We start from the raw sequence: 11,789 nt of genomic DNA on the forward strand, positions 1-11,789 counted from the left end.
TGGGGTGGGGGGAAATGCCTGGAGGGCTGAGGAGCTGTGTACAAAGCTGCTGAAGGGCAAAGTGGAGATGCCCCTGTAGGAAATGTTTTCACAGGTGTCGGTCTTTGGGTATCTCTGAGTCGTTTTTCCAGGCAGGTGCGCTGCTAAAACTGATACAACTCAAAGATGCTGCAAAGTTCAGACCAAAAGAGGCCAGGCTGAAAAGCAGTTTGTTGTGCCGGACTGGCTGAGGAGCTGTGTACAAAGCTGCTGAAGGGCAAAGTGGAGATGCCCCTGTAGGAAATGTTTTCACAGGTGTCGGTCTTTGGGTATCTCTGAGTCGTTTTTCCAGGCAGGTGCGCTGCTAAAACTGATACAACTCAAAGATGCTGCAAAGTTCAGACCAAAAGAGGCCAGGCTGAAAAGCAGTTTGTTGTGCCGGACTCCGCAGTAGGGCTTTGAAAGAGTCACCCTGACCGTCCACAGGAGCCACAAACATTTCTAATGCTGAAGCAGCGCGGCTCGGGTGCAGACTTCCCTCGGAGTGGGGCTGTCCACACGTGCACTGCAGATCTGACACGCATGCAGCGTCTGGTACATCCCGAGTGCATCACACGTGCAGGGAACCCCTCAGATGTGCTGAGCAGGTGGCTGGCACGTGCCCAGTAACCCTAGACCTCCATCCCAAGCCTGCCAGGCTTTTGCTGTCCACACGTGGTCCCTCCGTTTATCCAGGATTTACCAGAGGCAGTGCCCGGAGCCGATCGGTGTGAAGCTGGGATTTGTTGTCAGGATTTGCAGATGTCTGGCAGCCCGGTCTGTGGACCACGCAGATAGCGGGTTACTTACTAAGAGCAGTAGGACAGTAGAGTTGGCAGCTATGTTGTAACAAAGCTGTATTTGTAGTTCCCTTGTCTTCAGTGTTCTTTGTACGTCGTGGGTTTGATCTGCAGCCCAGAGAACAGGACTTCCAGGGAATGCAGTGAGTTATCCCCAGAGAAGGCAGGCATGCACTCAAGCTAACAACTGACACATCGCTGGATGAAGCAGGGTGGGGAGGAGAACGTGTGTCCAGGTTTGCAGGGCAAATTTGCACTGCTTAGAGCATGTGGAGCAGTCTTGCTCCCAGGCAGGCAGCCTCCTGGAAACGCTCTGCCCAGCAATGGAGAATGAGCTGCAGAGATCTCGGTGCGTTCCCGGGGAGGAAGGCAGGCTGGGACTTCACCTTAGTGCTGGGATGGAAAACCCACCTGAGCTTGTGCTGCACAAGGTGCGTTATCAGAGGCTCCCTCTACCACATCTCCTGCACCTGGAGAGCTCCAGACATGATTCTCTCCTGGTGTCCTCCCCCCTGGTATGGTACAGCGCTGGGTTTGGCAGGTGTCCTGGTGTGACTCGGCAGCCTCAGCCCGTTTCCTTCGATGGCTAGAAGCCTGCATTACTCAGGAGCCCTTGTGCTATTAGTCATATGATGTGGCTGTGGCTTGGGTGCTGCGTTCTAGCTGCTTGAGAGCCACGCGTGGCTCCCGGTCACGGATGGACCCTTTCTGCTTGAGGGAGTCCAGATGTTCCTGCTCAGATTATTTCTGCAAATCCGGATAGGAGCGATGGATACCAGCTGGAGTGATTCATCTGTATCAGGCTTCCAGGCTCTTGTTCTGCTGCCAAGGGAGGTCTGTTGCTCGTGTTTCAAAAGCAGCAAAATCTTCAGTAACTTCCCCATCGCCTTGTCCCCATGTTTCTGGTCTTAAGTGGAAATTTGTAAACAAAAGGGCTGGAAGAGATCGGTATCAAAGCTTGCCACAAACAGCTTATTCCCTGAGTCATGAGGCTCCAGAGTAAAATGTTTAAAAATAAACAGCTCTGGAGGCTGGGAGGAGAACAATGTTATAAACACTTCCCCTCCTGCCCCCAGCCTAGGAAATCAAATATTGCATTCTTGAAGCTTGTTTTCTGTCTCTGCGGGTCAATAAAACTCTTCAAGCCTGAGCTAAGTTGTTCAGAAGAGATGATGGCAAGCAATGAACAAAGAATTTCCTCTGTCACGTCAACAGGTTCTGCGCAGGCAGATGGCCTTGGGCAGTGGCCAGAGAGAGCTAAATCAACACGTATGCTCCAGCCTCGCAGCTCATCTGAATCATTACCTCTTTACATTCCCTTCCTCTAGTTTATAAATACCATTTGGTTTTTTTCTTTTTCCTTTTGCAAGTAGGAACCACGCTGCCTTTCACTTACCACTATGTCACCTACTCCTTTATTTAAGCCTGTGCCAAAATAGCTCCTCAATCAAACGGCGGCGCCTCGCTCCAAAGACACTTCTTGCTAGAGAAAGGGGTCACCTGTTTGATTGCAAAAGTTGTTTCTTTGCTTATTTCAGGGCTGCTACCTTACCAGTTATCGATCTTACTAAGCTCTTTCTCGTTGCTCATGGGAACAAGACAAGTACCACACAATGCGATGGGTGGCAAACAGTTACTTCAAGGACAATATTGAGGCAAATCTCACCAAAAGCTCAGTTCCATGAAAAAAAAATCTTAAAATCAAGGCCTCCTGAAATGTTTCCATGCTGTGTTTAGCGTTATAATTTCCGTAGGGAAGAAAAAATGCCACCATTTTCTCTCCAGGATGCTGAAAATTAGGTACCAAAGACTACAATTAAGAATCTGGGTAATTAGGTTGCTTTTCCAGAGTGTCTGCTCTCCCACTAACAATGCAAATGTTGGCCAGAATGTTGCACAAATGTTTTCCTACAGTGTTTACCGTCCTTTTGGCCAGTGCATGCAAACCTGAAATGGACTGGAAACTGCCATTAGAGGAGATGCGACTGTTCCAGCAAGATGCAGTGAGACTAGCAGCTCTCATAGTGAAAATGAATCTGGCATGTAAAATAGATTCAGCCTTAGTCACCAACTGAAATGACATGAAACACGTAGGAAAAAATATCTGTTCTGAGTTATTTCAGACCTGAAGAAGGGTTTGTGTTTACCAAAAGTTTGATTTCTCTATCAGTTGATTTAACAAATAACATCGCTTCTCCCTGCCAACCTGTCCCATTCTGCGAAATTGTAACGTTCTGGACTTTTGAGATACTTTCTGTAAGAATTGATGCTGCTTTTGGATCCTGGGGCATTGCTAGTGGCAGAAAGGGTGGTTAGAGTGGGATATCTGCAGTGAAACAGCTCCGGAGAGCCAGAATCGGCATGGGGTTTGTGTGCCAGGAGAGCTGCCCTACCAGAAGAGCCGGGGGACGAAAGCGTATCGAGGCACGGGGGTAAAGCTGCTGCTGTAGGTAGTTGTGAGAGCCTTGTGACCATCATTGGGACCTGCTGACCAATTTCACTTTTCCCAGGTTCGTCCACTTTTCTACCTGAGCCTCTCCGACCTATTGCTGGGCATGTGCTGGCTTGCTGGGACGCTTCTCTACAGCACACCAACCTCCGAGCAGGATCTCATCTGCTATAACCTGCAAGCGACAGGACAAGTGAGTAGCCTTGGCATCACCATTCGTGCTGTTACTTTGCACCTGTTGCCTTAATTAGCCTTGCTGGTAGTCAGAGCATGGCCCGGGGGGGGGGTGGTTTCTGTGCAGGCTTTGGCCGAGACTCCCTGTGTTAACTTGACTTATCAGATCTCTTCGCCTTGTGTGTAAAACAGAGATAATGATGCTTGGGTTTAGGTACATCTGGTTTGTGAGAGGCAATGAGGAAGGCAAAGAGAGCATGGGATTTTGTGGTTACCGCATTTGGGTTGCTTGGGTAAAGTGAGTAGATGGGTCTTAATCTATTTCCTGTTGGACCCGTGCCCACGATGATCTCTGTGCCTCTCACACGGTAGCTTTTCTGTTCCTCTTCATGCTTCCTCCATCCTGGGCAGGAACAGACACATCCTGCGATTCGCTTGAGCTCGGACTTACAGCATTACTCATATAAACAGCCCTGCTCTTGCTGACCTAGCCCTATCCTCTCTCAAACAATCCCAAGGATGCTCAGGGGCCGCTCCGTCAGCACGAGCTCAGCCCCGTGCCCCAGCGATTCGGCTACTTTCCAGCTGATTCCGTGTGCTGGAGACTAATTGGAGCAGGGTGAGCGAAATACCATTTTCCTGACAGTTTGCTTTTGTCTCACTGAGTTCCCATTTCAGCATTAGGCTTTGCAAATCACTGCTCTCAAAAAACTCTGTGGGATATGGCCAAGCTTGGGCTAGAGCTGTGGTTCCCAAACCGTGATCTCTGGGCTTAACAGCTTCCTTTTAAAGGACCCACAAAAACGTGGCTGGGAAGAGCAAGTGGCTGTCGGGAGCCTTGCTGTGTGTTGTGTGGGCTTGGGCAGCTCCCCGCGAGCGTGGTGGTACCCACAGATGGGAGCTAAAACGTCCTTGCTGAGCAGCAGCATCTGAAGCTGGAGAGGCTCTCCGTGTACCGCGGGGAGGGCAGGGACGTAGCTGCCCGTGTGATATGGAAGTGTTCACGCAGTTGTGTGTCTGGGGATGGGTGCCTGCAGCCCAGGATTATTTCAACAGCTGTTCTTGTGGGTAAAACCGTATTACTCATGATGGCAAGAGCAGCTGTTCCACTCCTGGCTTATCTCTGGTTTCTCTGGCTCCGCTGTGCCGCTGTGGAAGCACCGCAATATGTTCACGTCGAGAGAGGGAACAGTGGGGTGTGGGTAACTTGGCCACTTGGGAACGATGCAGAACAGTATCAAAGAGGATGTTTTTTAGATGATGGTACAGGGGAAAATGAGAAGAGCTTGGGAGAGGCTTTTCAGAGCTGAAAAGTGGAAAGAGCCTGTGGGATTGAGGGTGTTTCTGAGCTGTTCCCCTTGCAGCTTTGCCTTTGGCCAGGAGAAGACAGGCTGTACTGCTAGAGGAGAAGTAGGCTGGATATAGACAATATGCCATCATTTCTCGGCGGAGACACTAAGAGCATGCGTTTCTGGCTCTTTTCTGCTCTTGCTTTTGCAGCCTGTGGCCATGCTTCTTAATGACACCAGCAAGGGATGGAGGCGAGGTGGGAGCTTTACTTTTACACTGGGGAAGGCAGCTTGGGTCGGCAGAGCTGGCCTTGGGCAAGCCTTTACGGGACTTACTGGGGACAGTCAGGGTGCTGTGGTGGGGGGCACAGGGTGCCTGCCACATCCCAACCTCAGCCACAGGGTCACCGGGCTTCTCTCCTGCCTGCCACCGGCAGACGGTCCCCAGCAGGAGAACTGCCAGGGTGGCAGAACCGACTCGCCTCTGGCAAGAGCTGTCGCTGCTGTTTGCTCTGAAAGAAATTAAAACAAATGGAGCACTTGCCATAGCAACCGTGCCCGTATGGTACACGTGACATGGTGCAGGACACCTCCTTACTCAACACCCCAGCAATGCCCTTGTGTGGTGGGAACACCTTGTACGTAAGTAGGAGCCAGTAACAGGTTTAACCAGCAGCTTCTGCAGAGCGTAAGTGATCTGTAACCGAGGGAAATGAGTAAATGTCTCCGGGCCCCATTCGGCCCATGCTGAGTGGAGAAGTCGCTCAAGAGTTGAGTTCCTGGGTGTCTCGTAAACACACGCAGCTTCTTTGCCCAGCAACACCTAGAAGGTGTAAAACGCACTGAACGACGAGGGTGAGGACAGGCTCAGGACCGCTCGGCAGTGGTGTTTGCAGATGGCAGCCCTCGGAGAGACTCACGCCACAGTCCATGTGATGTGGTTGTCTCAAGGGATTGCCTTAGGAGCAGGACAATATTTTGCCTTATTCAGCCTGTTTACCATCACTTTATCACCAAGGGCTGACGTTGCGGTGGATTGAACTCCCCTGACATCCGTACCGTGTCGTAAAGGAGGAGATTGCTTTTTTTCTTGGACTTTCCCTGTTTTAGCACCAGACTCTTGATTGATATTAAATGTAAATACTGCTCCCTTCTGCTGTCTCTTGACTTTATTCTCCCCTCCTCCCTGCCTTGCCTTTGCATTACAATAATAAAGTCCAGAAGACAGATTGTGGTTATAATTGCACAATTCCCCCACATTCTTCCAGTTCAGTTCCAGTGGCCTAATAATGTCCTGGCAGGCTCTGCTCACGCTGTTGAGCACAATGGGGAGCCGCAGAAGTGTTATAATGAGGGACTCTCGTGTCTCCCAGCCCCTGCTTTATCTCCTCATGGTGAGCGCTGCAGGATTGTCCACAGCCCCGAAGCTGGGGCTCAGGAGAGCAGATCTCCCGTCGCTTTCTGCTGGCGACTTCACAAGTGGCTTTTGGTTCCCTCTTCCAAAAAAGAAGGCGGTGCTGACATTTTCCGAGCCTCTCTGAGGCATTCTGAAGTGCAAGAGAACGATCTTTGTGGACTGTTTTGATGACCTTCTCTGGAAGTAATTGAAGAAGGGCATCAAACCCTCATTAAACCTCATCTAATGAGCTGGAAAGTCACAGTAATGTTCCTGCTGCAACACAGCAGCCCCTCGGACTCAGCCTCTTGAGTCAGCCAAGAGCATTTGCAACCTCAGCGAAGGAGACCAAGTTTATTTAGTGACTACTTTTCCAGACTTAGACGATACCAGGGTGGCAAACCTGTGCTCCTCGCCCCTTTGGCAAAGGATAGCAAATCCACAGGAAAATTCACTTGTCCAGCCCTTCCTCTTTGCCTTTGCCACCGAAGCATGTGTTTCCTGTAACAGGCGCAGCGCACGCATATATAGAGTATGGTCAGGCAGCGCTGTTTATACTTGACTGCCAGGAGCAACCATGGATTCAGAAACAAATGCAAGAAAGATTTGGGGGGTTTTACAGGAAATTTTAGATATTTGGTCTCATCTCAAGCTGGGATCAAGGGCTGTGAAACTCTCCGTGGGAAATAGCGTTCTGTATCTTTTCTTTCTTCCATTTTCCCATGGAGAGAAAAGGGCTCTTGGGATGTTAACTTAGGCTTAGTGCAGATATTCTCTGCCCGCACTTTCCTCTTTAAATATTCTACCGTTTTCTGTTTCCGTGAATTCGGTGGGTAGTGCGCTCATTGTGCGAGAAGCGAATCCAAGTGCCACGTCTGTGTTGTATTTCCTAATGAACGTAGCATAGAGAGGGTCCAAGTACCTTTGAACCTTTTGTTGCCAGGATTTGGGCCAAAAACTGAGCCAAGTCACAAAGATTTGTATTCTTAAGACTGTCCTGCTGTCACACGTTCTCCTGTCCCCTGTTTGAGGCCAAAGTAGGACTGCCTTTGTGCAATCTGCACGAACCCCTCCTCTACCTGGCTCTTCCCAGTTGATGTCCCGCTGCAACCCAGCAGGTGTGAGCACAGGGGCTGTGCAGGGACCCTCGCCTTTGGCAGCCCACTACGCTGTTTAACATCCTCCCTCCACGGGCTTTGGGTTCATCGGCAGTGAGCTAACAGTGCTGCAGGAACTATTATTGTAGGGCTGAAATACTGTCTGTTTGTATTTCTCAGATATTCTACGTGGCCTCTTTTCTATACACTGTCAACTACACCTGGCATCTGTACATGGACCTAAAGATGAAATACAACCAGAACTTTTTCCGGATGCCCCCCCAGGTGAGCAGGACTGATGTGCAACAACTTTTGGGTACCAAGGTCTAACTGTGGGCTCGTGGTGGGGTTTAGGAGGTGAATACATAACAGTATATCTCACCACGAGGTCTTTGAAGGCTCTTCTGCCCCATGGCTGGATGAATTGATGTACCTTGCCCGCTGAGGTCAGCAGAGTTACTGCTTGGTCTGCTGTAGCATCTCAGGCCTGCAAGACTAAAGCAGACAAAGGCCAATGGCAGTGCACGTCTCGGAGCAGAGAAAGCTCAAGACTGGGTATTGGTGAAGTTCTTCTGTAGTTAGAAGAACAGCGGTTTGCACCAGCTGAGTAACCGGTTTGTTGCTGTCATTGCCTTCTGCCAGTGCATGGCAGAGAGGACAGGAAAGCAGGGGGTGCCTGGACAGCCTGGAACTGAGAACTGACAATTTCTGTCCTTCCCAGGTGTTGTACTGCATTTGAGAGCATCAGTAAGTGTTGTAAGAGTTTGAGATAGGAGGTATGACGGCAGTGAGCTAGTGATAAAAGGAGCAGTTGGCTCTGTGAACAGCGGCCAGTCCTCACTTCATCATCGCTGGCCTTTACAAAAGCCCTTTGGGGAACCGGTGTAATCGCTGGGAACCAAGGAACAAGGACATAATACTCAGAAAAATACTCTCTGCCTTGCAGGCTAAACAAACACTTCACATACCGCTTGGCCAAATCCCTCCTTGCAGTTGTTTCATTCCTCACACCTGGCTAAACAGCGAGGCACCGCCGTGGCTGTAACCGCTGTGTTGCTCCTGACGTATTGCTGCCAGACGACAGATTCCTTGTGCAGCTTTTCCCATTGAACCCATCAGCCCCAGTTCCGTATATAGCCTTTTTTCTTCCCCGCCATTTGCTGTGCGCACCAAACTTTGTAGCCCAGATATTCCATCTGTCAGTTCGGGAGCAGCAGGCGGGGCAGATCAGTCTGTATGTCAAGGGCTCTTATCCATAGGGGTTGGATCCACTTGTAGGACTGGTTTCCTTCTTGCTGGACTCCCATTCAAAACACACCACCTACCATAATTCCCCACCACGACAGCAGTGCCCACATTGTGTTGTCGTAGCTGGTGTGGGGATACCAGCTGCCCAAGTACCCTTCCTGGTGAGCAGGTGCCAGGACACTCCAAATTGCCTGCATTTCTTCACCAGAACATGAACTTTCTGAGGAACAGGGCCAGGTTAAGTGAATAAGCAGTACAAAAAAGGAGTAAGTTGCACCAGAGAGCTCGTCAAGTGTCCGCTCCTTCTCCAGTTCCAAGTTCCCTTCTCAAATCCTCTGGTGGTGAAGGAGAACAAGGCCGTAAGCGGGTGGAAGCATCGGTTGTTTCTGTTGCAGATCATCAGCACAGAGTGAACTCGGCGGTGTTGATTCAGTGCAAAGGGGAAACAAACATTTGTGCTCGGTCTGGGGGTTAGTCAGCGTTTGAAGAACCCTCAGCTCCTGAAGCGCTCCCTGGGAGCTGGGTCCTGTGAACCAGTGGCTGTACGGAAACGATCGTTTAATTAAGCTCTTTGGATTTTGCAGGTTGTAGATTATGCGAGTTGCATTGGCCGAATAGCAACGATCTCATCTAGGTAAGATTTAATTCTCCCGGGCGGAATGATGTGGTTTTGGTAAACTGTAGTGTGCTGATCTCTGCTTCGTACTTATCTTGAAGCAAGTTTTACTAAAACCTGTGAAGCTCATCAGTAACAGCAGAGTGACCTAACAAACTCGGAGTAAGAGGTTTGGGATGTCAGGGCCTTTCTCCAACAAAGTTAGTTATAACTATATTAACTATATGTAGTTTTTCAGAAAGTACTCCCTTTACCCATGTATTGCCTGCATGAATGGAAGTGCAGAAGTGAGTAAAGCTGATGAAATACTCTTCCAGAGCAGTGTCGATAAAACCAATTTTTAAGTCCTCTGTAGTGACAGGCGAAAAACCAAGGAGTGTTTTGTTGGGGGTAGGAGCAGTGCAGTGCCATAACGAATAACTGTCCCGTTGCCCTTTCTCCTCTCAGCCTGATCCCTTTCCTTCTCATGGTGCCTGTGTTTTGCCTGGGCAACAGCAGTAATTGCTACCAGAACTTCAGCCAGAAGCACGGGTAAGCTCCACGCATCTCTGAAACAGCCCCGCTGCTTATGAGTCACGGCAGGAGCTCAGGGTGTTCCCTTTCTCCCCACAGATGTCTCTTGATGCACACGGAAATAGTTGTGCCCACCAACGAGCCGCAAACCCTGAGCGGCTCCGTTTGCCGCGCAATGCATTTCTATGGCATTGGGGTCTTCCTTGCTTCCTTTCTGATCAGCTTCGTAGCCATTCTGGTAAGAAACACAGTCCTTGCCCACTAGCCGTTGCACCCAGATGATCAGTGTGAGAAGATTTTCCCCTTTTCATCTTTCTATCTTTGCTTGGATGGTACCAGAGGCCAGGCGATGTCAGGGGAAGAACTGTGTGGTGCTGCTTCCCTTTTGGAAGGGGTAGTAGGGGAGACAAAATGTCATTGTGCCACCATATAAATCCATCTGGAGTCCTGTGTTCGGTCTGCCCATTCCAAAAAGGAGTTAGCAGGTAGAGAAGGTTCAGAGCGTGGCAGCAGAGATCACCTACTGCGTGGGTCAACGAGAGCCCAAATCAGTTCAGAGTCTTTAGTTCAGAAAAGGTCACGTACGAAGCAGATGCTCTCCCCCGGGGAGCACGCTGTTGCCTGACAAGGTTTGCTAGATCGAAGCGGGATGCGGCGTCCCAGATGAACAAGCTGGATCAGAGCATGTGCACAAAGTACAAACAACGATGTACGCTTGTTCTTTTTCAGGTTATACTCAGTCAAGCCCGAGGTTTGTACAAAAGGTTCGTAAACTCCACAGGATTCCTGGGGGATCAGCAATGGGCCATGATTAAGATGGTAGAACAACGAGTGGTTTTTTACCCCATCGCATTCTTCTGCTGCTGGGCCCCAGGTTAGCAGAGAGCTGAGTAACTCTCACAATATTCCCCCTAAGACGTAGTGCCTGGCAATCAAACTGGGAGGAGGTGGGGTTAAAGCAGTACCCTCTTGTCCGTCCCTCTTCGCAGCCGTCCTCCTTGGAATACTGAAGCTGACCGTTTCAACAAACAGCAAAATCTACATGGCTTTTCTAATTCTGCAGGTAAGCGTCTTCCTCTGCAACCTCCTGTGTTTTCCCTGCTTCTAGCTTCTGCTGGACAAAGCGTGCTTCTAGCCACAAAGATCGCTGCTCTGTGAGCCTAAGTCCGATTTATGCTTTTGGTAGGCAAAGCCCTTGGTTAGGTTTTTTATGTTTTTCCCAGGCTTGAAAAGGTCTCAGTAACCAAAATCCCAGCATCATGGAAATTGTAGAAAATAGGACTAGAAAGGATCCCCAGAAATCAGTTAGGTTTTTTTCCCTTTCTGTGAAAGCCTCCAAACGCAATTCCTCCACGACACTTGTCCAGCTCCTTGCTGTGCCTGAGGCAGCATTTAGCAAAGATTATTAAAACAACCATGAGTTTCCTATATCACGTGGGGATGCAGAGAGATAAAATTGTGCTGGAAGTGGGAGGCTTGGCATAACGTGCCGGGTTTGCCAGCCTGGTAGGGAGCCGCGGAGTGCTGTGCAGTGCTGGCTGACAACAGAGCCCTGATCTCCCCTCTGCTCTCTCCCAGGCTCTGACAGCAGCTTCCCAGGGGCTTCTGAACTGCATCGTGTACGGCTGGACACAGCACGTCTTCCTCTCCCTCAAACGCAACGCCTGCCGGGACGTTGACACTCAGACTCCTCTCCTGCGCTCCCAGAAGAAGTTCTACGCCAGCACGCTCCCCGCCAGCACGCCGGACGCAGAGGGGTCCACGTCCACCCTGCTCTGATGAATCCCTGCGTCGAAGGAGAACAGGCAGCGTCCTAACAAGGCCTTGTCGTGTTTTAGCAATGTCAGCCAGACCCGCTATCGGGCTGGCTGCTGCGAACTGTCTTGCCGGCAGCAAAAAGTTAGCCGTAGTGCTGGAGGAGCCGGCGCAGATCTGTCAGAGACAGACACTGCAGTGAAGACAGTTATTTATTTTACAGGTTTGTATGGACTGTAAATGGATTCTTTAAATGTGGTAAATCTTTAGTACAGACTTTCTCCTTATGGAAATATCTTTAGAAATGCAGCAAATTATATGTAACAACTTAGGGAGCTGGTACAGCTCCTTTGAGGGAAGGTGGTCAAAGGATGTTTTACTTCTCTAAGTATTTGCCATTACAAATTAACAGTAAAGCAAAGGTGAATATTTTT

At 49.9% G+C, this 11,789-nt stretch overlaps 1 protein-coding gene across 1 annotated transcript in view; it reads left to right on the forward strand.

Annotated features, from left to right (window-relative positions):
- TMEM116 (transmembrane protein 116) overlaps positions 1-11,789 on the forward strand; it is a gene marked incomplete at its 5' end in the record, with an annotated part of 12,137 nt that extends 348 nt beyond the window's left edge. Inside the window, 8 exons of the mRNA XM_009702626.1 lie at positions 3,329-3,460; positions 7,404-7,508; positions 9,056-9,105; positions 9,535-9,618; positions 9,700-9,838; positions 10,330-10,474; positions 10,590-10,663; positions 11,179-11,789. Of these exons, the coding sequence (XP_009700928.1) occupies positions 3,329-3,460; positions 7,404-7,508; positions 9,056-9,105; positions 9,535-9,618; positions 9,700-9,838; positions 10,330-10,474; positions 10,590-10,663; positions 11,179-11,379 (930 nt within the window). The remainder of the gene's footprint in view (positions 1-3,328; positions 3,461-7,403; positions 7,509-9,055; positions 9,106-9,534; positions 9,619-9,699; positions 9,839-10,329; positions 10,475-10,589; positions 10,664-11,178) is intronic.

Source organism: Cariama cristata, unplaced genomic scaffold (genome assembly GCF_000690535.1).
Source record: "Cariama cristata isolate BGI_N322 unplaced genomic scaffold, ASM69053v1 scaffold27806, whole genome shotgun sequence".
Taxonomy (NCBI): domain Eukaryota; kingdom Metazoa; phylum Chordata; class Aves; order Cariamiformes; family Cariamidae; genus Cariama; species Cariama cristata.